The sequence below is a fragment of the Rhea pennata genome, chromosome 8 (assembly GCF_028389875.1).
Source record: "Rhea pennata isolate bPtePen1 chromosome 8, bPtePen1.pri, whole genome shotgun sequence".
In the NCBI taxonomy this organism is placed as follows: domain Eukaryota; kingdom Metazoa; phylum Chordata; class Aves; order Rheiformes; family Rheidae; genus Rhea; species Rhea pennata.
The window spans coordinates 23,813,133-23,840,755 of NC_084670.1; the positions used below are offsets into that span (position 1 = coordinate 23,813,133).

Sequence of the window (27,623 nt, forward strand, 5' to 3'; positions counted from 1 at the left end):
CAACTGCAGTACTACCCCAGCCATGGCTCCTTCAGCTCTCCATTCACATATTCTTATTGCTCTGGATTCAGAAAAACTAACCTCAATTTGTGTGATGAGCTCATTGCTCATTTTTTCTCCATTTAGAAAAATTAAAACATCTTAGACTAAATCTTTTTGACATTAACAATAGATCTAAAAATTAGTAAGGGAAAGCTTGTGCCTGATCTTGACCTGCAGTCCAGATTCACATGCGATCTTGTTGATCTCTGTACATGTTTAAAAGAGGAAGTGAGGACAAAAATTAACTTGTTATATCTGCCTGTTTCCAACGACTACCCATTCAATAATGTGCATACTCACTATACCAATACACTTTTGCATTATCTAAAGGAATTTAATGACAGCTGCATTTACTGGTCCTGGCCAGGGTAAGGTCCAAAAGAAAATGATGCTGAAAGAGAGGGCACAAACACAAGTATAAGCATCAGTTCTTCCTTGCATACATTTATGAAATATACAATGATTCAGATTCATCCTAAACTGAGTAACATAAATTCCTTTGAGGAAAGGAATAAAGAAGAGGAGGATAAATCATCAAACCCTTTAACAGAACTTATTAGCTTCTTAAAAAAAAAAAAAAAAAAAGTCCAGAATTTTGCCCTGAGTAAAAGCACAACATTCAGTTTAGAATATTAAAATATAATAATTCACTGGAAAGTTGTTTAGGAGAAACAGAGCTATGTACTACAGTTGAATGGAAATTTTAAAACCAGAAGCAATGTGCAATCCTTAGAATGTTATCAAAGACTTCAAAGCAGCAGCTGTGAGGAATCAAAACTCAGAAATGAATATCACAGGAAGCAGGACCTTATCAAGTTAAATGTGAGAGTAATAGACCAAGTAACAAACCATGAAGTGTGGGAGCATGAAATTATGATAAAAATCCTACGAAGTAGAAAGAAATAATTTTCAAACGGGGGGTAGATATTTTGTAAGAGTATTTTTCCTTTTTCCCGTGTAATAAAAAAGTGACAGTATGGCTCAAAGAATTAATAGTTTAAAGCTATGTTGAGAAAAAAAATGGTGAGATTTACAAGCTTGGGTTTTATTTACATATGTACACGTGTATGTGTGTGTATGTATATATATATATATATATATATTTACACATGCACACACACCTAATGCAGTTGCTATGTCAGCAGTCATGTAAATGGAAGACGATACATCTGAACATGAAAGTAGGGATCTCTCTAAACATAGTCTGCTGTGTCAGTTACATAACTTTACATCATTTGAGCTTACAAAAGGAACAGTGGACTTAGCACATACACAAACACTTGCAGCTGATCAAAGAAACTTTAACGTTACTGAGTTCCTTCAAATATATAATTCCATCAAAATTAAAAACCTTTGCAAATAATAGGGAGGTTTTGCTAATATTTTATTATTATTATTTTGATAATATCTTGAAAACGCACCCTTATTTGAGCTGAACAAATCTTCATCTAGCCTCAAATTATGACTTCAGCAGTAATCAGCATCAGGAATTTGCAGAAAATTTTAAGTCAGGTGAATTTAGAGAGACGTCTTGTTTACCTTCCTAGTTTCCAGCAATAAACTGGCTTTCTGAGCTGGAACCTCCATCAGAGCCATTGTGGTTACTTGCTGCTGAGTAGACAGAGCCCCACTTTTCACAAGTATGATTTCAGTGACATCTTATGGCCAACTCATGGGTAATTTTAATTACCGACTGAGTGAAAGATACCTCCTTTTTTTTGGTTTAAATCCTTTTATTCAGTTAAGCTTGTACCTCCTTAGATTGGAAGAAACAGTGAATAATACATCCCTATTAAAATGCTTTATACTATTTATGATTATGTAGACTTGTCCTGTCCACTCCCCGATCTGTTTTCTATACAAAGAATCCTAATCTATTTAATCTCTTCATATACAGAAGTCATACCACATCTCTGATCATCTATGTTGTTCTTGCGCCCTTCTAGTTCTACGATGACATTTTTTAAGCTGGTGAAACTGAAACTGCATGTGAGAATTCTAGACATGTGCACAACACGGAGTTTTTTTATAATAACCTAAAAATGTGTCTGCTTTATACTTTGTTATTACAGGAATCAGCCTAGAGTCCTTTTTAAAGACTAGTGTCACAGTTACTACATTTCTTCTGGCACCAAGGCTGACATAAGTGGCAGGTTATATGTTATAGTTGTTAGTTCAGAAATTTCATATTTGAGTCTTTTAGTGTGCATATGTCCTTTGGGGGATGAATACCACCTTTTGGTGATTTGTTATTGCTCATTATTGTTTATGTCTTCTGAAGCATCTTCAAACAATGATAGATATTCAGAAAACTTCCTCAGTTTCAGTGCAAGAATCTCTCTAACCTTCTTTGTTTCGAACATCATTAGAAACAATTCATTTAGCATTTAGTACTCTTTTACCTTGATTGCCTATCTACACAATCATCTCTCTAGGAGACCACCTGCTTCTAATGGGTTTAAACAAAAAAGAATTATTAGGTTTTATGCTTTTTTTCCTATCTTCCTCATTTGACATTATTTACACTTTTGAAGAATATTTTTCTCTTTTCTTCTCTGTTCTGCTGGGTTTTTTGTGTGTTTGTTTGTTTTCTATATAGCTTGATTTTTCTCATTTAAAAAAGTTTTTGACTGGTGATATATGATCATTCTGGGTCTCGTACATTTTATCTCTAAACTGTCTCCATGCTGTCTGCATTCAATTTTTAGCTGTTTTCATTTTCCATTTAACTAACTTACTCATTTCTATCTGCTTTCTATCTTAAAGTTAAATGTTACTGCAGTGAATTTGTTTGGTCTTTTCCTTCTCGACAAGTATGTTGACTTTCAGTCCAGACTGGTTCTCACTATTTTTTAACTCAGGTCCTAGGTACCATTCACAACTAAATAAGCTTCTATTCTTGTGGCTTGTCTGATTACTTGCTATAAGCAGCAATCATTTATGGTATTTTAAAGCTTGGGGTTTTTTCGTCACTCCCTGATTTATCCAGCATGTTTTGAAGCATACAAAATTTCTCATTATTGTGTAATCTCTGCATAGCCAGTGTAATTTCACTTAACTTATTGTGTTTATATCACCACCCTGGTATGTAGTCAGTAATGTAGCCCTAGCTACATTACACTCTTCCTAGATAGGGATGAATTCTGAAAACATTTTCTGAACATGTTAATAGAATTAATATATTTATCCGATTTATCTCTAAACTTTCCTTGATGTATTACATTAATTCTATAGGGACAGTCTATATTACCTGTATTCTAGTACAGGTTACTGCTAGCAGTACAGTGTCCCTTTGATTCTCTTCCTCCCTCCAATTTTCAGTCTCACTTCTTCTATCTAAGACCAAAATATTTTTAATTTTAAATGGGTTTGAGGATTTTCTGTTTTGTATGATTTTGTGTTTAAATAAAATACAGTTTGTATATGTAAATGAAAAAAAGTTTAGTTATCACAAAATAAGATGATGATCATTTTTCTTAAGATTCTCTAGATTTTGGAAATATACTCAGATTCAGCAAGAATCCTAATGTCAGTTTAAAAATCTCTCCAAACTGGAACTTATGTTCTTTCCAGTGTTCTATTTCTAATAAGACTTCATTATACCTTTTCAAGCTGTGGCTCAAAAAATTTAGGATCATTCTAGATTGTCGTCTAATCAGAGCCTAAACCTTGATATAAAGCTATTTTCTGTATCCTTCTCGTTATCAGTCAATGTGACTTTCTTCAGAAAAATGCAAAACATTTTTCCCTCTATTGGGCTTGTGGCAGAGCACTGAGTACTTTGTTGTTTACTGATACTAACAATATCTCTGCATTTGTCTACTGCATAACATTTATTTTATGTTTTCACTCTATCTTATTGACTATTTTATGATTACATTTATTCCCATGTGCTGCCACATGCTATGGATAGTTTGTTCTGCAATATGTTTTGACAGAGTGATCTTATTGAATTTCTCTCTACTTGGTATTACAAGATAGCTTTTCTCTTCAACAATCATATATGTCTGACAGCACTAGCCCTTTTCTTCCTCCTGTTGTTTAGATCATCTTTGGCACTTACGTTCTTTGCTCCATCAGAGCTGTCTAAGACTACCCTGGGCTCCCATCCATCAAAGCCTGCTCGCTTTTTGTCAGTCCCTCCACAACCACTAACCTGCACCAAAACTGCTTGACACTCAGCAAAAAGCATCTCCCAGCTGTTAACATGACTTACCTAATTCATAGTTCAACATGAAACAAAGGATTGACCAGGACACAGGGAACACACGTTTTTTCAGTTAACAGGCAGATAGTCTCAGTCAGTTTACAAAATTTCTTGTGCAGTGTGTCCCCACCTGATCGTACTGCCTCTGTCTCAGCAGCACTGCCTTAATCCTCCTTGAATGGGAAATCATTTGAGGCATCACTGCAGAACAGCTGCCACAGGAAGCGTTTCTGGCAAAAAAAAAAAAAAAAAAAAAAAAAATAAGCACTTACAGTATTACACTGATCACCTTCAGCTGTGTTTGTATTTTTCCCTATGAATATTTGCTGACACAAAGCTATTTTGAAAGACTGGTGTGAATGAAGTTGGCCAAAAGGTTGTGTGACAACAGGCTTTCTATTCAGGAATCTCAGGAGTACCTATCCCTCTAACTGAAAATATCATACATCTTGCTGTCCCATCAAAGCATATTCATCCCGTAGCGGGTGTCCCATATTTTCAGGGTCCCATTTTCTCAATCAACTGGAAGGAGCTTTCCCCAGCGAATGGGGTAGAGGAAGTGGTCCCATATGATCTTAATTCAAAGGAATGGGACACTCCTGCTGGAGAGGTAAAATATTGCTCCTTGATGATTTCCATAACATCTTTCATAGATTAAAAAGGCAGGTATTAATGCAAATATGCATTACAAAACAGCAAAGCTTCCTTTTGAGCTCATTTTATTAAATATTAATTTTGGCTCATGAAGCCTACAGAAGATGTGAAAGCATAGGAAGAAATTACATGAAAGCTGTATGAGGATGAGAAACCTGTTGGTGAGGGCAAAATTGTATTTGAGGTAGGGGTATTCAGGAAGACAGAAGTGTCAGAAAAACCTGCAGCTGATAAACTGACTTCCCTCTTACTAGGTATCCACTGCAATCATCAGTACAAGGATGCAGGTATATACCTGAAAATGATGCACCATAAGTAATATTCACTATATTTTTTTAAATGCGGCTTGAAAAAATATTCTTCAGCAGTTTATTCTCTTGTGTGATCCTACTGAGTTGTTTGTGTTAGGTATAGTGGAATCTGTTTAGGGGAAATTGACTGCTTCCATCCTTGTCACTTGTTTTAAACAAATCTGTTTACATAGTATACAATGAAGAGGTTTGGGGTTTTTGAAGTTTCCAATGGAAATCAATAAACTAGGAATACTTGAAGAATCCTTTGATCTCACTAGGAGTTTCCCATACAAAGAGTTTTCAATATTGGGTTAAAACTGCTAAAACATCCTGAGAAAAGGCAAAATTTTAAAAGGTATTACCTAATCAAGTAGGAGCAAAATATTTTCTGGGTCCCATTTATTTGTGGTGATATTTGCTTAAGAAAGTAGAGTTAGAGAGTAACTAACTTCACCCAACCATTTCATTTCTGTGAATTAAAAAAAATAAATAAATCTTTACAAAGCAAGCAACTTCAAAATTAACAGTGGCAGGAATTTTATGGTTCTTGCAATGAGCCTAAGATTTTTGCAATTTCCTAAGATTTTTGTCTTTCTTTGTGTATGATCTTTTGCTTGATTTTTTTGCTTAAAAGTTGTTTGACAACATATGAAAGGTTTCCTCTTATGATCATGACAATCACTCACTTTGAAGGCTTACAAGATGCTAAGAGGTTCTCCCAGCGTCTCAGAGTGCTAAATTACTTGAGAGTTCACAACTTCTGAAGCTGATGAAGTTCCAATATTGCAGTCATACCTCAGTAGAGGATATGCAAAAAGAAAAAAGACTCAGTGCAGGGCGTGCTGTCACATTGAAACACAGACATTCTAGCAAAAGATTGAATGTGGAATTAACAGCCTGAATATGAGCAAGGTGCAAGCTAGGTGTATTGCTCTGAGAGCAGCAGGACCCTGTGCCTGCTCCCCTGCATATGACAGGTGCACATTCAGCTTGCAGTAAAGAAGAGGCAGAAAAGCCCCTGGGAAGGATGGCATCCAAGATCAAGTTGACAGAATAATTCATCCACCTCATACACACTCTGCCCAGGAAAACATGCAGCCTCGCTACATTAATTGCTCTATTGGCAGAAAGTGCATACACAAATTGACTATCTGAAGTGATGAGAGGACTGCGGTGTACGACCCAACCTGATACTACTGGAAGAAGCAGTGTGCCCTTTCTCACTGAAAAAGGTTGACGCTGTTCTTTTGTGTTATGGGCTTCATACTGACACGCTCTTTAGAAAAAATGAAAAACTCTCTTTGCTAGCATCTGATTCGATGAAACACTCTTCAGAGGGTTTTTTGACCTTTCTTTCTCAGTAGAGTCAGCTATAGGATACCTAATAGCTAAACCAAACCCATTTCTGGAAAAGGGGAAAATACAAAATTACAAGTCAGATGTAGAAGATAATTTGAAAGGAAAACACCAGATTTCTTTTTCTCTCATATAATATGTACATGTTTAAATGCACTTGCAGCAAACATTTATATACCAAAACACCACTCTAAAGTCAAGTCACCAATAATCAATAGTATTAGAGACTTATTTCTGGAACCTTTACCATTTCTGTAGCAATAGCTACCTCTAAGCTTCGTATACTTTAGTTACTGTTTTCTCAACAATAAAAAACTGTCTCCATTACAGTTTATGCCCTGTCCAGTGATTTCAGAGGGAAGAGAATTTAGAGTAAACATTGTCTTCAGTTTAATTCAGTTGAATTTACTTACTTATTATATCTAGGTGAAGAGTGAGAGCTGTGCACTGAGGGAAGCAGTGGGCCTGATTCTTCACCTCTCTCTGTAACTTATTTACATCATTTCACTGATGCAGAGTGCTCACAAATCTCACTAGAAAGCCAGTTGGAAATGATTCATTTTGCATAACAGTTTCTCTATCAGTTCCTACCCAGATGGACTGCACTAGTGGGAGGACTCTACAACCTCTCTTCTGGGTTGCACAGCAACCTATTAATTCTGACAGCAGATGCTACTGGAGGAACCGTAAAGTCAAGCCCCTACACTTACAGATACAGAAAGGGCAAATCAAAACTTCTGTGCCTAAAGACTTGGACTAGATACAGCTTCACTGAATTCAAGATCTAGCCTCAGCATGCAACTCTGGACCTCACAGAAGAAACTCTAAGAATAATTTTCCCATCGTATGTGCACTTTATTTGTTATAGAGTATTAATAGATTTCAAGGCCCTTTTTCAAGGCCCTACACAACCATCTCTTTTCTAGGCAAACTTAGAGATGCAATTTTCATGCGCTTTATGAGTAGTGCACTATGAAGACCAGTCATAAGACATAGGGAAACCAGGTATTCCAAAAATCAAGCTGGTTAAAGAAGATCACAGAAATTCTGCATGGAAATTTCAAAAGAGTTTATAGCAAAAGAGTTTGTCAAAGAAAACCTAAAGACAGCCTAGCAGAGCCCTTCAGGCAAGCTGGCATCTTGTTTTCATTATTCTCTTCCCAGGAAGCATTCATCACTATGAATTTATTGAGAATTTTGAAATACAGTAAAAAGAGGAGGTAGGCTTGCAGGAAAACCTCTCTTTTTGTTCTAGCTTGTTCTGGAGAGGAAGGAGAAGATATTTGAATGAGCATGGTAAGGAAGGAGAGCTGAAGTGTGGGAGGGGAGAATACCCAAAGGAAATACAAATACCATTTCACAGTGGAAGTGTGAGCATGAGAATACAGTATCTGTGTTTTATCTAATATCTATGCACTTTCTATCAGTGTATAAAGGAAACTGAATCCCAGTAATTTAAAACAGCTACATGACTTGCAAAAATGCAAATAAGTTACTATTGAAACTTTGGGGAAAATCATTTTAAATTTGATTGCTTTTTTAATATCTAAGGCAAGGGGATAGGAATTTTCTTACAATAATCTCTTCCAATTGAAAATTTTAGTAGTGGAATAAGAACTTTTTTTGTTGTTTCTAGAAAGATAAAGGCATTTTTCTAGTACGATGATGTCTTTATTTGCTTTTAATACTTATTGCATGATTCTAAAATTTTGGAAAATACTTGTTAATCTCAATAGAAATAAAAAAAATTAATTTTACAAATACATTTGAGTGTGGAGCTCAGTTAATAGCAGGTGCTGTCTTCAATACTCGGCACTCTGGCAGACCACAAGTTCCATATGGGATATAAAACCAGCTAGCTGTTTTTACATGAGCCCCAGGATGGATGTGGTGAAACACAAAAGATCTCTTTATGGTCCCCATTCTGCAAATGCAATTATTTTAGCATGGTCTTAGCCATGACACAGTTTAGGAATGTTCCCAGCTTGATTCTACAACCTTGCTTACAGTGCGTATCATTTATCCTTAGCTTGCTTAATTGCAGAATGAGGTCCATATCATCTCTGTGTAAGACAGAACTTCAGACTTTGAAAGAAGTATAGCAGATGTTTAATGGAGAAATAGACAGATTTCTGCAGTAAACTGCAAGCCATCAAGAGTCAATAAAACTTACAAAAGGCAAACAGTATTTAACTGAGAGGATGCAAATATCCAGGTTTTAAGTACTGATCTGCAATTTGTCACTCTAACCGAGGAGACTAGCAATAGTACCATTCATGCTGCCATTTTATCTAAAGAAAATGAAATTTCAGAAAAGATTTCACATCCATATTTCTCTGCCACACATGCTTCAGGGGTAGTCAAAACCACAAGCTAAAAGTAGGACTGCATCATACAACATGGGATCCTGTGTCACTAATTTGACAGAGGAGCTTTAATCCTCAGCAGACCCACCCCTTCTGGAAATCTCACCTGCCTCTGGAATGCTTTCCTTACATTAATTCAACATAGGGATGGAGGTGAAAGCAAAAAAATCAGTAAGAGGTTTAATCAATGTGAGTGGCCTAATGGATTAGATCATTTTGCTCAATCACATTTCTTTTCTATACCTTAATTTAAATAACCATCAGGTAAAAGGGAGAAAATAATAGCTGCATACAGTTAATGCAACAGAAGGTATCAACTGTTTTAAGCAGCTAGCCAAAGCCGTTAGCAGTACATCTATCCCTTGGTTAAATTATTTTCCTAGATCTGCATAATACATGCATGACTGATATTTTTATCCAGAGCATTAAACCTAATGGCTGGTTAGTTCAAATACAAAACTGCTCTGAACAAATTCATGAAGTTCAGAGAGCTGGTATGGGTTCCAGAAATACCCATCTGTCAATACCTTTTAGTGGTCCCTGCAGTCTCATATTGAGGAATCTAAAGGCTCTACATTTAGAAAGGTCTGGATATGTATTGGTAATTGCTTGGTTTTAACTATTTATTGATATAACATTCTGAAAATCAGGAGAAAGTTGTTTCCAATTTCTTTGATTTAATACCTCAGGCAACTACAGCAAACAGGTAATAATATATCTTTTGCTTTCTTTCTCTACAGGTATACCCAGTATTTCCAGTATTGGTAGTAAGTAATAAAAACAGTATTGTTTTGCATTGTCATTCAACTTCTTGGATCTATTTTCCCAACATCCATTTCTGTAGTAGACAGTGTTTCTCTGAAATATGCTTTACAGTGAATGGCTTTCCTCTGTTACATTAAAATGTAACCATATTATGTGATCAGAGGGAAGGTCACTCATGACAGTACATCTCCCTTGCAGCACAAATTTCCTGATCTGTTTTGATCAGCAAATGAAAGCTGCATATTATAAAACTAAGTGTTATACAGAGAAAAAGACACAGTTCTACAGAAAATATTTGTCGAGTATATTTTCCAAAAAAAAAACTGCTTGCTAATAATCAATAAGTATAGAATCTTTAGTTTGTGTGTGTGTGTGTAAACATTTGTGGATGTGTGGATGTGTAAATTTAAAGAGCAAATGGAAGAATTTATAAAAATATTTTTCATTTTTCAGCTTAGAATATGTAGCATATTTATTGGAATCTGTTGGAAATTATGTGCAAAGCAGGACCATCACAATGATAAAATATCACAGTGGTAAAATACAATTTGCCATACCTAGTATCCAGCTGAAAAGCTTCTCATAATTTGGATAAAACTGCATTGCTTCTTGTGATGCATGGTCAGGTCTCTCAATTTATAAATCAGCTCAGGTTACTTAAAGTTATGAATAGGCACTGATTTGCAAACTCTAGACTGCAAGTTAAATGCCATCAAAACTAGCCTCCTTGTAAATGAGAGTAGTGTTACTAGCTGAATGCCATGGTGTCTGTTTTGCAGCTTTAAATAGTGGAACAGCATCAATTACAATAATTTGCAAATGAAAGCCTTCAATTTTAATAATGTAATCATTCTGCTTTAGTATCTGCTTTGACATTTGCGCAACTGCAAATGTGTAGCAATCTGCTACTTTCAAAACCTTCTTTTACACACCTATTTTATAATCAAAAGATGAACTAAATAAAAGAGAGTAAGATACACAGTTTGTGCCATTGTTGTCAGGAGTACTCCTGCCATTAGTAACAGAAATGGGATAAATGGGAAAATAGCTCTTTGGAGTTTGGTTGTGGTGTAGTTTCTTAGTACTGTGTTGCATGGATTATATGGTTGTGTTTTCACTTTGCACTCCATACAACCACATCCACCATTTGTGAGCATCAGCAGATGTTGGCCTTTGAAAACTTAATAGGGAAACTCAATTATCTTTTAAACAATGGTGACCTGAAAGGATGCGTTGTTGACCTCTTTGAATTTTACACCGGAGTGATTAGCACTGTTTAGCTATTAAAAATGGGGACAATTCTGTTTAACATTCATAAGAAGTACAGGAGTTACCTCAAGTATATACATTATTTTAAATCTGCTGTAAGGGTATTGGAATGATATGTGGTAGAATTCAACAAATTTCTACATGGAAAGGATGAAGCATGATCCTCTCTTTATGAGCAGAAGTAAATATTGACTACATATCTTTGGCTTTTTCAGTTGTTTTTTTTCTTAAAAATAGCTCGGGGAAAAACAGCTGCACTTGCACAATGTTCTGAACATCTTTTGTATAGAATAGAAATAGCAGAATGATCATTAAACAAGGATAGAACCCATAGATTTATTCCGGTCTCTCAGAGAATTTAGCAGAATTACAATGAATACATAAAAACAAACAACGTGAATTAGTTGTGGCTGCTTTAATGGATTCTTCATGATTTCTTCTTTTGTCTATGCTAATACAGTGTTTGTGTTCATATTAGTAGATTTTTTCCTCATCTGGGGACAGGAAGTTATTCACAGGAGATGCAGTTTGCCTTTTATTTCGCCCGGCAGCAAACACTAACTTGAGGTTATTGGCTTTTGTGTGCTACAAGCTTTCTCTAGCATATATGGGGGAAAGGGGAGTGAACAGTAAACTGCCAACATACACAGAAGATGCCACTTCAAACAGATGTTCATTTAACACTGTTAAAACAAAAATCAAGCATGTCCAAAGAAAAATAAAATGTATTTACCTTTGTGCACATATATGTATCATTCTGTATTCTTTTTCTTTTTTACCTCAAAGGATCTTATATTAAAGCAGCACATCACAAAAACTGAACACAAAGAAAGAGTGGTCATTATGTAAACATCCTTTCTGATCATCTAGAAAAAGAATTAAAACAGAGCTTTCCCATTAAGGTCATTTGTACCTGCTGTTGTCTATCAGATGAATAATAGGTTCTCTGATCATTTCCAGCATTCTTGATTCCAATGCTGGTCCTTTCAGCATTTTTCAGCCATGTCTGGAAAAACACTGGTGAGAGTGTTAGCAATTAATGAGTCCCAAAACCATTTCATAATTTTAAAGCTTTTATGATCAGCAATGTCTACACATAGTATGCAAATATTCTGCAAAATACATTATTTTACTTGCTATAAATAATCATTGTACAATTTTATGTAGGCCAATGCATCAAAATGTTCATTATTGTGACCAAATACCGCAGTTACTAGTTTGTTCATGTATGCCTTCAAAAAGCTTTAATCTTCTAACCTATAGCTTCTGTCTTTATTCCTGTAAAGCATAATTCCACTAATTGTGCTAAACAGTTAGCTATAAAGGGTATAATTAGACATGGGATAGGATTGACATGATGTGCAAATAGCTCTGTGTGGGAGATTATCACCTTAAAGCCTGCTGGTGGCAGATGAGTCAGAGTTTAGAAACAGACCATTCAACCAAGTGCAAGATGCAATCAAGATAATCAAATGGTATTTTCTGCTTTGTTCTGGATGTTTTTGTTCTTCTTTATAGTCTTTTTCAAATTAAAGTAGCTTTTTTTGAAAAGATAATGAATGCAAGACACACGTAAAAAAGATTTAGTGGGTTTTTTTTTTTTTTTTTTTTTTATATTTTTTTTTTTGATTGGTTTCTTAACCTTGAAAAATCTGGTACGTATTTTTCAGGAATAGCAATAGTATCAGGATGAGTGAAATTTTATTTGTTTTATATGTTTGTTACAGAATTTTTAATGTGTAAATATGTATCTCCAAAGGTTTTGAGAAAAATAATAAAGTTTCCATGATTTATTCTGTATCACTGAAAGTATTTTGGACCTGACTTTGCACTCTCGCAGCACTTGAGATGTTATCTCATTAAATATACAGTTGCAGGTTCAAAACCATTACAGTGGCAAACTGTGGACAAGAGTATTTATGTAATGCCCACATATGTAGCATGAGATAAACATTAGTAACTAGGCTGTGTATTGTTCCTTCCCTGTTATTATTTGAGATCAAGTTTTACAGAGAGCGCTATATTATTAAGAGACCATTAAGTTGTTTTTCTCCTTCAAAACACTTAAATAATGTCTTCAGACTGTGCATATATATATTTTTTGGACATAGGAGCAATATATGCTGATTTTAAGTCAGTTTTGTCCAAACCTGACTTGTGGATAAATAATACTGTTAATCAGTCACCTTATCTAAGAAAATCACCTTATCTGAGTAACTAATTATAATATCAAGAAAGTAACACTATTTGTTTTCCTTTCTTTACTTTAGTACTTCCAAACCCTCAAATTTTTTTCACTTTAATTTTAGTTTAACAATTACATCTTCTATGTTATTAAAAAATCACTGTCTGAAAGAAAATACTGATAGGCTATGTGGTATAATGCAGCCATTTGAATTCTAGATCTGAAAGGAAATTTAATATGCCAAATTAAAAAAAAAGAAAAAAAGAAAAAAAAGTGAGTTGTTTATTTACCTGGCAGGATTCTTAACAAAGCTGTTTTTCTTCTATATAACTAGTATTTCATCTCTGAATAATCTTTGGAAGTTCAGTAAGCAGTGCGACTTAGGTGATCCCCAGCACTAACCAGAAATCTGCTCTTTGTGGAGTGATCTGTAGTGAAAGGTCACAAACTACAAACATTCCTGAAGAAAACACTCATAGGTTGTTGCACTAGGGTTTGCAAGAGCCTTTGGTTTTGTTCAGTTCCGTTTTGCCAGATCCACAAATTTTACTAGATAGGAAGAGCCATTCTCACCAGTTTAGTAGACATGGCCAGTGGCAGGTTAGAAGTGTTTCTCATTTTTCACTGCAAGACTTATCTTCATCATATCCAGCTAGTTTGAAAAGTATCTGTCACATTGTCTTTTCAATGCTTTCTAAATTTTACTGTAATATATGGGAAATTACTCAGTTATCCCAGCTATCTTTTTTTTTAGTTGTTAATGAACAATGAAGTGATGGACCACTATAGAAAATAAGATAGCATTCCAGTATGCACCATGGTAGCGGTGCAAAACACATTGCATTTGCAATATCCAAGTTTAGCTACAGTTGCTCAGAAAAGTATATAGAGAGCAGATCTGATCCTTCAAGTATTTAAAAATCTGGTATCTTCAAAGCTTGCATATAAATTACTGAAAGAAAATGTTTTCTAGGCACTTCTTTATATTTTCTCCCTTCTCTCTCTTTTTATTTTTTTGTTCTCTATTCTTTAGACATGTAATCAGTTTACTGATTAAAGTATAAGGCAGAATGATGTCTCCAAATCAGCATTCTGATTTCAGAATCAGGTCTCAGTTTTCTTCATCAGCTGTGCATTACAGTTTGATAACCCTAGTCCATCCACTAAATACCAAATTTCAATGTCTTTGTAGGAAAAAGTTGAACCAATAAAAGACAAAACTGTCAGGAGAATAATTTGCATTTCCAGCAGAAAGTACTTAAAATATTTCCTTCCCCAAAAGACTGAATTCACTGTACATTTTTGTAATTACTTTGCTGGAAATACTTTTAATTAAAGAATATTCCTTCAAACTTTGGTCACTTGAGAAGAATTAGTCAACACACTTACTAAAATCAGTGTATTTTTTCTGATACCTAAAAAATTTCCAGAGCTGGATCACTGGATTTCTTTTTAACACATCTAAAAAGATTGCTTTCTTCTACTCTAAGAAAACAACTGGAAAACCAAAGGACTAATTCCGTTCAAATTCTTCCAACAGTTGTAAAAGCTGTTATGGCTGAGGAGCTGCCCTAAAACAACCACATCTTCATATTTATGCAGAATTCTCCTTTCTTCAAAGGAACAGGTACGAAACTTCCTAAATTGCTCCAAAGAAAAAAAATGACTAATATTGTCCCCATTCTGTTTTTTTAATTCTACAAAATAAATGGAGAGAGATTTTCTTTTTTGTTTTTAACTCTTTCAGCATTTCTTCCCTTCTTTTGATGAGCTAGATTTTGTAGTGTTATGGAAGTGCTAAAAAGAAAATTTACCTGAGGTAGATTATCATAATTTGAAACAGATCTAATGAGATAGAAATGCTGTAACAACACCAGTCTGATCTTTGCAGAAAGTGCTGAAATATCATTTGATGTAAATACATCCATGTATTTCAGCAGTTATTAAATCTGCCACTGATTTGAGAATTATATTTAATCATTCTTAATTGTTTGTCTAATAGTATCTCTTAAAAACCCTGTCACATGTGTGACTCCATGATGCTCAGCAGAGCAGATTTTTACATTTTTAAAAGACAAGATTAACTCTCAATTACTCATGGTCTAAATAGGCAATGGGAAGGCCAGTCTTCTACAAGTAGAAACTTGGACTTCTACCAAAAAGATGAAAATTACACTCACAGTTCTTTAAATATTTTTCTGTGTTTTAAATAAAAGTTGTAGAAAAGTTAAGAATGTCTTGAACAGAGTCCCTGACTAGGAGTCCTTGTTGTTATTGTAATGTAAATAAATAACGATAGTAGTCACCACAAGTGCTCCCCATCTATTATTAGAGTGAGCATTACTCAAGTCTTACTCATTTATTTCTAGCATTTTTCAGCAATTGCATTGTCTGTGGAAAGTGTCAGCTTAAACAGTTTAGGAGATGAAAATATTCTACTCTGCCTGAGAGTGCACACACTGCAAGCAGTACCATAGTCTTCCTCTACTCCATCCACAGTGCTCTTCCCCTTGGAAGGGTAGTGCCTCTCACTGGAAATACGTTTTAGTCTTCCTGCCAGCTCAGTGCTTGGCTGGAGTGAGAAACCAACAAAGTGCTGATTAATTTCTGCCAACATCATGACAGTTTTTTTCACCTGCTACTGTCTAGTTGGAATTGGGCTAAAAATACCAGTTCATTTCAGTTATCTCCCCAGTTTGAAACCACCATTTAGCACATCATGCAGACTGCAGTTCCAGTAGACATATATTTTCACCTAATAGCATAGGTAATTCTGATATTATATATCCAAAAAAGCATTGGGGAAAAAATTATTATACATCTAATAACTATCATGCAATCAGTTTCTCCTTACTTCATGACCATAAGATTTTTTCCAAAAGATATTTTCTACCAATAATTGGATTTGGAACAATATTTACTATGAATGAAGAAACTTCCAACACAAATTTGAAATGCATTATCTGATTTTCTGCTGAGTCATGTCTAACATACCAGTACTCTTAAAAGACTTCAACATCTTTATTTTTTTAAATGCACTAAAAATGTACTTTTTGACGCACTTTCACAATTCTGTAACCTTATCTACCCAGAATAACTATCATAGAATATATTACAGTAGAGTAGTATCCTCTGTAGATTGAACCAGTGTATATTTTAGAACATCTAGTCCACAATTAATTAATTATTCTGGAATATAATTATTTTTATTACAGAACAGAGAGCCCACACATAGAGCTATTCCAGAAAAGCTTAGTTTGTCTAGTTAGTTTCTCTAAAGATAAAACCTTTTGTGGTAATCACTGAGGACTAGAAATATTTTCACAAGTTGCTATAAAAGAATAAGTAGCTGCTAAATGAGTCTTACTGATATCTGCTAAAAGGATGACTCATCTGCTCCAATATACTTGTGGGAGTGACAGTCAACATTCTTTGACTTGGAAGTCTCACATGTCTTTTTAGAAAAGGCATTAAAAGTCATTTCCGCAAAGAAAAAGAAACAGAAAATTTCAAAGATCAAAAGGAAGGCTTTTGTTGGGAAACCTATAATCTTGGAGATGATGCATTCCATGAGTAAGGATATAAGGAAAAAAAATCCAATGATTAAGTGACTCAAAAAATTTCAAGAAAAAGTGCAAGAAATATATATATTTTAAAAAAGATCTCCTGAGTATCATCAAGCAGCCCAGAGATACTGAAGATGTCAGTTGGTCTCAGCTGGATATGACCCTGCACAACCTGACCCTGCTATGAGCAGGGGGTGGACCAACTGACCTCCAGAAGTCCCTTCTAAGATAGTTGTATTTATCTAAACCCAATAACACTTAGTTGATCATCAGGCACAATAAATATGCTCTTCATTGTCTTGGATGCCCATAAACAAACTCAGTTCAATTTAATCTAATTTAAAAGCTCAGGGAAGTTTTAGGGGTTTTTTTTAGAGCAAGTCATAATCCTCATTTTAAGTAAGTTTGTTAAAATGAGCACAGATCTATAGCATTTATAGAATTTCTAAGAAACAAGTAGCACATTTTCTGTCACACGAGTAGTAACTTTATTTGGACAAGACCAGAGTTTACTTGAGGAAGTTATTATCAACATAAAATTTTATCTGATTATAGCCTGTCTGTTATAATCTATCTATCTATAGTCTATCTCTTACAGTTTATCTGATTATAGGTTATGGTATAGTGCCTACAGTTTATTAAACGATAGGTGTTCCAGAGGCTTGGTCCTAAAGCATTACAAAGCTTTGACACTTACTTTTACTCCTGGTAATAGCTAGGCCGTTTCAATTAAAGATGCCAAATATGCATGTGAATTTGGGGGAGTAAGTATGCCATGCAGTATTCAAGAGAAGTATGACATTGGAAGTTCTTATCTGAAACGCAGTAGGTTTTCCATAACAACTGTGATATTGCACTGAGGCTAAAGAGAAGAAGGCTCAAGGGACAGCAGAGCAATGTAATCAGAAACGATTGCTTTTCCTTTTTCATTCATGATTTGTATATGTATTCTCCAGTATCTGGTCCCTTTAAAAACTTAGGTCAAGCCTAAGGGATCCCAAAACTTTACCAGTGAATTAATTGTGCAAGTAAGTAGTTGCCCTTGTACAACTACTCCTTTGTGCATTTGAAGCTCCTTTGCCGTAAGTAGTCAGTCAGTGTTTGAGGAGTAAAAGTAAGGGGATCTCTGAGGTGTATGGAATTAGTCTCACACAGTGTGCTAGGTCTACCTCAGTAAGGCTCTTAGATACCTTTTAGATACCTTTTGTTACACACTTTGACTATGTTTGCACTTCCTATGTGTGTGAATTGGTGGATCTGATCAGTAGAAGCAGGTTATTTCTAATCAAGACATACACTGTTTGAGAGTCTACCAAACATACCTCCCCTTCTTTTTTCTTTTTTTTTTTTTTTTTTTTTTTTTTTTTTTTTTTTGACCTCCTATTTCTTGGCTGATAAGGAAAAAGCACAAAAATACAAGGACTATGATGTAGTTAGATCACGACTCAACTTATTCAATTGCAGAAGACTACCTAGCAATAAGTGACACAGTCCAGATCATCATTCTTTCCTTGAATTATTCTTCTCTGTGTGGGAGGACTTTTGGGACATCCAAGCCTGCCCAGCCAACTTCTGTTCATCCTTCACAAATGGATCAGAAGATGCTAGAGAAAGGATCATGACTTCCTTTCTTCCGCATCAGATGTTTAAAACCTCAGTATTTTTTTCGAAACATCCCTGAAGGTCTTCTGCTAAGACTGTGAAATGGTCCTTCTGCAAAAAGATCTGCCATCCCAGATTCTTGATGCCAGCTAAGTTGCATCTGCAGACAACTGCAGTTTACTTAGCTACCCAACCAAGTTCCTTATATGTAGAAATTAAGCATTTCTCTCCACACAAATATCATTGCTATATAGGCTGATATAACAATTAAAGAACATTCTCTTCAGCTCAGAGTAGAGGAAGCAATTGCTACAATACTCACAGAAGATGATGATAAAAATGCGGTCTGATGTTAAATCTGATGTTAAAGGCAAGACAGATAGGCGGTGCCAACGAACAGGGAGAAGATCATGACAGAAAAAAGTAGAGTATAATATTACTTATTTCCCAGAGCAGAACCCAAAGAAAAGTTTTCTTTCCTTCCCCTCACCCCCTTCTCTAACATCCATCACCATTTCTGCTAAGGGAAGTCACTCCCCACTGCATTGCCCCCAGGATACATTGCCAAAGGAAAAGAATCTGTAAAGAGACACGACTTCTTCTGCAGAAAAGAAAAAATGCTTCTATGTATAGGTGACACATTAAGAGCTTTAAGAAAATGTAGACATTGTTTCTTTAAAAAACTCAAGCTGTGTAATGCATCAATAAAGGTGGTAGAAAAAAGATACAACACAGTTTGAGAGCAAAATTAAAAGTTCACTCCACTGGTAAATATATTTTTTTCTGGTAACAGAATAATAATTCAGTCAAAATTCCCCAAAAGAGCATGTTACGGTAAGATGTGCATCTTTGGTAAGAAATTTGTATTTGTCTGGATATTGTCACTTTATCTCTACAGAGCAGATTAACATAAAAACGTGAATAAAACGTTGGTAATTTGTTACCAGTGTTAGAACTATATATACTGGTCTAGAATACCGTCTTCTCAACAAAATTGATGTTTTAAACCGTGGAAGATAAATTGTTATACTCAGTATTTTATGTCCATTCAGTGTTTTGGGAATCATCAATTGCTTGTTTTCTTGTTCAGTGTGAAGTTATGTACTGTTCAAGTGCGACATGGACTAGTCCAGTAACGGATGTTTGTAATCTGTGTCTTTGTCCATATGCTTGCCTGTTTAGAACAATATCACAGATGTAAATAACAAATCCTGATTTTTCCTGATGCATGCAGATCCTCCAAAGTTTGATAGGATTTGGCCGAATATTTCTTCCCTTGAGGTTTCTAAACCAAATCAAGGTAGGATGCTATAAAATTCCTAGTGGTCTCAAATTACTGAAATTGCTTTCAGAGAGTCCCACATGATGACAAAAATAATAACATCCAACTGATTTTTATTTTGGTGCTAAGTAACACTATTCTGTCAGAAAATACCTATTGAAAATTATGATAAAACAAATATTACCTGAAAAGGGATTCATCCAACACACTGATTATGCACAGCCTCTCTGCAAAAAGTCTGGAAAAGCAGACACAAAAATTAAAAGGACTGATATACCTTAAGTTGAATAGAATTCCCTAAAAAATTTTGGAATTGTATAGACAGAACAGTCTGCATTATGAACAACTTTCGAGATTTTTGAATGAGAAATATTTCCATTGCCTACATCAAACTCATTTCTTAATGTCTTGCTTCCACTTCGTTTTTCTAAGTGAACTCAGCAGAATTTCCCCAAGTGCATTCCATTCACAATACCAGCAAGTTCTCTACAGGACAGACTCATACTTCCCTGGAATCCAAGTGCCACACAAAAAATTACTGACAGACTGTGGCATGATGGTTATCATTGAAAGGAGCAGATTGACTTAAGATGACTAATAAAGTAAAAGTGAAATGATATGTTATTTGATATTGTATTCATCTGTACTGCACATTTCAAAATGATTGTTCATTTAAAAAAAAATCCTTTTAATCTCCTTATTGACTACCGCAGCAACCATTCCCTCCCAGAAATCCTTGCAGAAGTCTGGCCTATGGCTTGCTGTGACTATTCAAAGGATGTCGTTTTTACGCTAAAACAAATACAGATGGAGAAGGAAATGAATGAAAAGATGATCTAGGAAATAGCTACTAAACTGAATAAAATGTGTTAGCAATCTGTTAGGGAGCTACTTGGGAAGGACCACATGTTTTGGCCATTGTTTACAATGACCAAACTGAGACATACATGCACACGTATGTAAAACCTAAAGTTATACTTGCAAGTTTCTATATGTTCCCCCACCCTGCACCCCCCACAAAAAATTGATTACTACTCTTCTGCTTTCCATAAGGATTAGGAAAGTATACTAGTTTACATTACTCATGTACATTTAAAATTAAATATCCTAGATGAAATTATACTGAGCATTCTAATGCATTTCATTTAGCCCATATTATATTTTCCCAGCTTTAGTATGTGTTCTTTAAACAAAAAAAATACAGACTGATCTCTACTGTCTATAAGGACTGGCCTACATTATTCACAGGAATTTAAAACCGAAACATCTCCAATGAAATGGCACTTAGCATTTCTAATAGATTTCATATTTTAAAAAAATTACACTGCTTCCTATCTAAGATTTAGCTTCATTGCACAATGCATCTCAAACAGTACAAGATTATGCAGTGTTTCTTCCCCAGAAAGAGAGACAACTTTAGTTAATCTAGTTTTGACATTTTGTTAGGGGCACAAAACACAAAAGCTTAAAAGCATTTATATTTAGATTACACATTTTCAGCATGTTATTACAGCATTAAACATTTATTTTAGATTAAATACTTGAGGCAAGTGCAGTATATGAAGAAGACAATTATTAGAAATATACCTCTATCTAGTATTATTTTATTGCTGCTTATTCTGTGCCATTAGGCCAGAACAAATATGCATGCAAATTTAATAAAACCCTTTGTGTACTGCCCCGGTTACCGTATCGGTCATTGGACCAGTCATTGGTCATTGATTGGGAGCCTTTAACCCAAAGCTGCCCAAGTGTGCAGTTGTGAATAACTTTCCCTTTCTTTATCTTGGATATTTCAGCTCCACCACCTCAACAGTTGATAGTGTATAACCTACTTTCCTCTAATAATCTCCCTTAGTGTACAAAACAAGAACCACTGTTAAAGCTAATTTAAAAGTTAGTAAATAAAGAAGTTTATTTTAAGCTTTTGATTTTTTCCTATTTGATACCTTTTCTAATTTACTGTTCATTTTATTACTTATCCAGTTGCTCCCAAATTAGCTATGTCAACTGTTTCTTCTGTTCAAGTTGCAAACCACAAGAGAGGTAGGAATTCTTGGATTCATACAGTGATTTCATAGTGTTATGTGTTGTGAAAACATTGCACTGTATGAATCTGGAATAGCTGTGAAGTGTACCTATCAGCTTACTGGTGAGGTGTGTGCATTGACAACAACAGAAACATTAAGTCACACAAACATAAGCAATACAAAAAAAGATAGTAAATATGCTTCCTAGATATTTGCTGCTGGCATATAAAGTAACATGGCATTTGTTTTTAAAGGAATTAAATAAAGAATATGACCATTCAGGTTGTTGTCTAGAAAGCAAACACTTGCTAGAGACTTGTTTTCCTCACTAATATGCATAAATTGTAAAAGAGGAAACTTAAGCAAATTTGTTGAGGGCAAACAACACATAAAACATCAATTGCCCATTTCCTCAAGAATTATCTATAAATGCCATGGAGGGTATATATAGTTACGTCTTTTAATGGATTGTAAGTGCGCCTTACATCTTCATTTTCTTTTAATAGTGTGCAAATTCCAAATGTAGGCATTACATTTTGAACTGATGCTTCAGTGTTTTATCAAAATAACGGAACTATATGGGCATAATGAAGGATGCCAATATTCTCCCGATGACTTACAGGCAACCTGTTTCATTTGCATATCTATCATTCACAGTTTGAACACTCTCTTGCACTGAGAATTTCTCCTTGTTTTTTCTCATCAATTTATATGTAAAGATTATGTAAAAAATGTTTTGTCTTTCTGTAGCTGTTGTGAATATCTCATTATTCATGAAATATATGTTACTAAGGAACAGGGATATTAATGAATATTTGAACTTTGTTTGACCCATTTGATGAGATCATGATAATGAGCCATACAGTTTGTTACAAGGCAGGTCATTTCTAAAGTTATGATGAAAATCTTTATTTGTCTTTTGTTAGTGTATAGAAGAGGAACACAGAGTTGTCAGAAAATGAAAAAGAAAGCCCTTTATTTTTGAATACACTTTTCTTGAAATACTCTTTGTGCTTTTAATTAGAAAATGACACTGATAGCTGTCTCATGCCGTTACCTGTGGAAAGTCTTAATTTAAAAATTACGTTTCCCTTACATGTGCATCTAGCATCATTTCATGTGACCATTTTACCAGTCCTGGCTGAAGCTTGAGCTGACCCTAGTCCCCATAGCACAATAGTATACCTTCTCAAAAGTGTAAATGCACAGCATTTTGATGGAAGAAGGGAGTATTCAATTTACAGAAACAAAAGAATTAAATGAGTAACCTTTCTTTGAGTATCCCTCAATGGATAGTTTAATTTTGCTTTGTACAACAGAATCAGGGTTGTTGCAATAGAATTATTGCACTGGAAATCACCTTTAAAGGCTCATACCTTTTGCGAATTCCTGAATCACCCAAAGATAGCTATCAGTTCTAACCTGGCTATCACTTCTGCCTTTAGTCTTCACATTAAACATGCTTGGCTATCTTTACCTTTCCTCTGAGGTTTTATTTTCCAAAGCATTTACCAGTCATTGTTATTCAGCTTAAAAACTGTCTCCAGTTTATCCATGTCTTTTCTGACATGTGGTACACAGAACTGAAAGCATCATTTTCCAGCACTGTAAGCTCTTGTCATTTTGTTGTCCTTAAACCATTTGCAGTCTTGCCACTTTTCCCCTCATCTCTTTCACTGATTTGCCAATGATTGAAAGTGGTTGGGCTGCTGGCCAGAACCATATGTCTGAAAAACATAAGTTGTGCTTCTGACAATTCTGATTAGCAGGCTACTTTCTGGTCTTTTTGTGCTGGTCAGGGAGAATCACCTGATCAGCTCCAAAGTCCATACAGTATTGACAAGTACTAGATTTCCAGCTGCAATGCTGAATGCAATTCAACATGTTAGGTTTGACTGGTTTAGGCTAACACTTCATGTAAACACCACAGAAAATACTTCCATTTGGTTCATAAGACAACCCTTTCTTAGCTTTTGTTATATATATCACTTTTATAAAGCTAGAGGAATGTAAAAATTGTTCACTGATGAAGCAAAAAGCAACAGGCAAAATACGTTCAGATTATTGTATTAGCAAAATTTTGACCTTTTTTTCCTTTTTTTCCTTTGCACCACTGCTATCTTCAATCATCTGTTTGAGTGTTCCTGAGTTAACTGTTTTCTTTTTCTGTACCACGTAGCATTTACCAGTCTGAAGATCAAGAGTTCAGCATTTTTCTTAAATTTTAGCATAAGTTAACTTTAAGAAAAAAGGCCATTTCTTTCACACAGCACAAAAGAGCAATATCCGTAAGAAGGCAACCGAATATAAGAATTGGTCACATTGTTTACCTTTAATATCTATTGATGAGCCACATCTGAACCAGTATAGTCCTTCTGCATATGTTTAAGTGTATGTATGTACATCAAGTTAAGCCTTTTTCACTATTAGATGCTTATTCCAAATCATAGCTTGGAGTAAGCCCTGTTATAGTAGCGAATTACTTTATGTGTGGCTTTGTTTCTCATGCTTTTGTAACTGCTAATGATGTGTTGTAGTAGCACTGAAGGTCATATCACAATTTCAGAGTGCATGTAATGCAGTTACTCATTCACAGAATGGTCTCAATTTCTTTGTGCTATTTTAAACACACAAGATGATGTAGCATAGTCTGATATACTGTCACTTCTTCATAGTCTACATATTTTTACAACATAAAAATACAATGTTATTCTGTTGTTCTGCTGCCTGTTACTGTTCAGAAAAGCAAGGTAAATTATTTCCTCTAAATTTACCTGCAGAATGATTGTGGGTAGCCACAATCTGACAAATGTATCAGTACAGTATTTACTTCTCACCAAGACAAATTGTGTAATGGTAGCTGTGGACAGGACCTTTGTCAGAGCAGAGAGCCTAAGAGAAAGTCGCTTCTGAATCTGAGATTCAAAAGGATCAGCTTGCTTATCACCAACCACTCTGTCTTATTTATAAAAAAAACACCTTAAAACATCATTGCAATAATTTTCACTGTGACTCCTGTTTGCCTGCACTACTTTCCACTTTTAGATGTGATGCCTCTGTCCCACACCAGCACTCAAGCAGAAGGGTATGTTAGTGAGAGGGAGCTGCCAAGCAGCTGGCTGAGGTGCTGAATCTTATTAACCAGATACAAGACAAGAGATACATTAACACTTTTTTCCTCCCCACTGAATTGTGTCTGATACACCTAGATCTCACAAACTCTAGTTACATTGTTAAGAGTCAAAACCAACTAAAACCAAGTTAGTGACAGAAGTAATAGTTTACTAAAATAACTTGCTTCTGCAAATGCATACCAGTTAATTAGCTCTTTATTTTATAGTTGTATCTTGTAGCTACAAGTATTGCATTATTTTTCAGTTTAGAAATTGAATTAAGATGCTTAGAAATGGCCCACAGATGTGATCAATCAAGACTCATTGTATCATATGTATGTTGTACTGAACTCCAGCAGATATAGACATCAAAATTATAAGGCCATGAAACATTGAAACATGAACCATGAAACATTAGTTTAGCTGTATAACATTGAAGAGGACAAGTATCTATGTAAACTGAGTGTGTATATGTAAATTGAATTAATATTTTCTGGCAGCAGAAGGGCAGCTTTCAAGATTGGAATGCATGTTGTACCAAAAACTGTACAGTACAAGAAAAGATACAGTCTATTTACAATCTGCTGCTGTCTGTCAGACAACAGCAAAAAATATATATATGTATTAGTTGTGCATAATATGTACTATTATTACTTTATAAAAATGTAAACAGGCACAAATATGATATCTGAAGCCCCAGGCCAACAATCAGGGGGTTCATTTGGCACCCTAGAGTAATCAGCAGCATCCCGTAGGAAAGGCAGCGTGGAGGACCTGGCCTTTGTCACATTTATGGAAGGATTTTACTTGCTCTTGTACAGCTTTACCTAGTAAGAGGCTAAGTTAACTTCAAGATCCATCTCTGGGAGCCCTCTCCAGTCACTGCACCCACTGTTACTGCAAGAAAGATACCATAATCTCTTTCACCGGTTTATCAAACTGTATCTTTAAAGCACCAATGTTTTTGCGACAAACTGGAAGTGTGTTCCAGAACCTCAGTGCCCTAAACGGCTAGATACCATCTCCTAATTTTCTGTTGAAATTTCTCAATGGCCACTTAACACCCATTTGTTCTTGTGCCAGTATTATCCATTAGCTGAGATACTCACCTAGGAAGGCCAAAGGCTGTGTTCTTGATGTATTTATATCCCATAGTTGTATCACCTCACTGCCTTTGGTTTTGTAGACTAAACAAACCGAATTATCCTGTCTTCACTTTTTAAATAGGCTCTCCACTGCTCTGACCATCCTAATAACCTTTCCTGCATTCATTCTGGGCTCATAATCTCAGAGATGAGTTATTGGACTTGCACAAGCTTTCTATACAAGGCACAGCAGTGCCTTGCATAATGATATAATTTTTCTAATTTCTACTTGCATCAAGCCACACATTGTTGGTCATTTAAAAAAACCATAAGAAGCACTAGCATTTTATATCTAACAAAAGATTTCTTACAAAGTTGCTGTCATTCGGCCTGCATTTCAGATGGCTACAATAAACACGCTTTCTATTCAGTATACATTTCAGACTTTTCAAGATCTTTTCTGGCCTACTTGCTTTTTCATCGTTATATAAAAATGGGGTATGTTTGCCTCAGAAGTACAGTAGAAATGGCACTTAAAGAACTCCTCTATTCCTTCCTTTTCTTCTTTCTTAACTGAAGTGCTGGCGAAAATTGTCAAACTTGAGGCTGTTTGCTGTTAAAACAGTTTGGTTCCCAGAAGTGCCGACCACTTCCAATACCCCCCGAGTTCAGCAGGAGTTGTGAATATGCAGCACTTATGTCAAAACAAAGCTTTTTATATTTTGTATAATGTTGTGGATTTAAATATGCTCAAGTTTGACAGTTTTGTCCACTGTATTTAGTATTTTTAATATGAGGAACTTTTGCCTGTGTCTTGATTTATACCCGCCTCAAATACACAAAAAGCTGTGCGTTTGTATGAGCAGAAACTGAGCCTCCCATACCCTTGAAAGGTTTACAACTGCAAATGCTTCAGTTCCATCAGATCTGCCAACTGCAGCCAACCTCCAATACCATGCCGTGGTTGTCGGTCGCTCTAACCTGCCTGAAACAGAGCTCACTTCCGTTGCAGATAAACATCTGCTGCTGTCCATGTTACATTGATTAACATGTCTGTGCCACATTCATTCATACTTCTATTCATGATTCATTTTTACTAAGCATGTAATGTGCTATTACTCTGCTGCTGTATACATTTTGTATACATTTCTGTTCTTCCTTGAAAGACTGTGAATGCTTCGGCCACTCCAACCGGTGCAGTTACATCGAGCTGCTCAATACGGTCATTTGCGTGAGCTGTAAGCACAACACTAGAGGTCAGCACTGTGAGTTATGCAGGCTGGGCTACTTCAGAAATGCCTCTGCAGAGCTGGACGATGAAAATGTGTGCATAGGTCAGTCCCGGGATAACTGCGGCTTTTCTTCTATGCCTTTTCAGTGATTGGCAGCTGCTAGGGACCACCGCTGCTTATCTGCTGGCAACTCAGTCAGCTGAGCCAGAATGAGCTTTTTCAATGGATAAGAACATCTGTGTAGACTTCAATCTAGTTGTCTCATTGGCCCTGCAGCCCCAAGGAGGTGTTTTGAGTTCATGTAAGCAATGAAGCTCCCTAGCTAAAAGTCCTGGGAGGACATGCCCAGCAAGCCCCTGAGAAGCTGATCATGCCATCGATCTGCAGGGAGATGCCACTCTGGAATTGCATATGTATAAAACTGAAGGACTGAGTCATAAATTCTTGTCCCCAGACTAACTTTTGCAGTTATTTTTACAGGCCCTTGAATATTTACCCAGAGACCTACAAAAGTCACCAGCTGCATGTATACAAACATTTTGCAGCAAATCCTATTCCCAGGCACAGTGCTGTAAA

At 35.5% G+C, this 27,623-nt stretch overlaps 1 protein-coding gene across 3 annotated transcripts in view; it reads left to right on the forward strand.

Moving 5' to 3' along the window:
• The window catches only part of NTNG1 (netrin G1), a 154,044-nt gene that overhangs the window by 95,705 nt on the left and 30,716 nt on the right, over positions 1-27,623 (forward strand). The window contains exons 4-7 of one of the 3 annotated variants that reach the window (XM_062581244.1): positions 9,659-9,685; positions 19,540-19,605; positions 21,574-21,633; positions 26,982-27,149. In XM_062581244.1, coding sequence (XP_062437228.1) covers positions 9,659-9,685; positions 19,540-19,605; positions 21,574-21,633; positions 26,982-27,149 — 321 coding nt within the window. The remainder of the gene's footprint in view (positions 1-9,658; positions 9,686-19,539; positions 19,606-21,573; positions 21,634-26,981; positions 27,150-27,623) is intronic. The other 2 variants (XM_062581245.1, XM_062581243.1) reach the window with 2 other exon arrangements.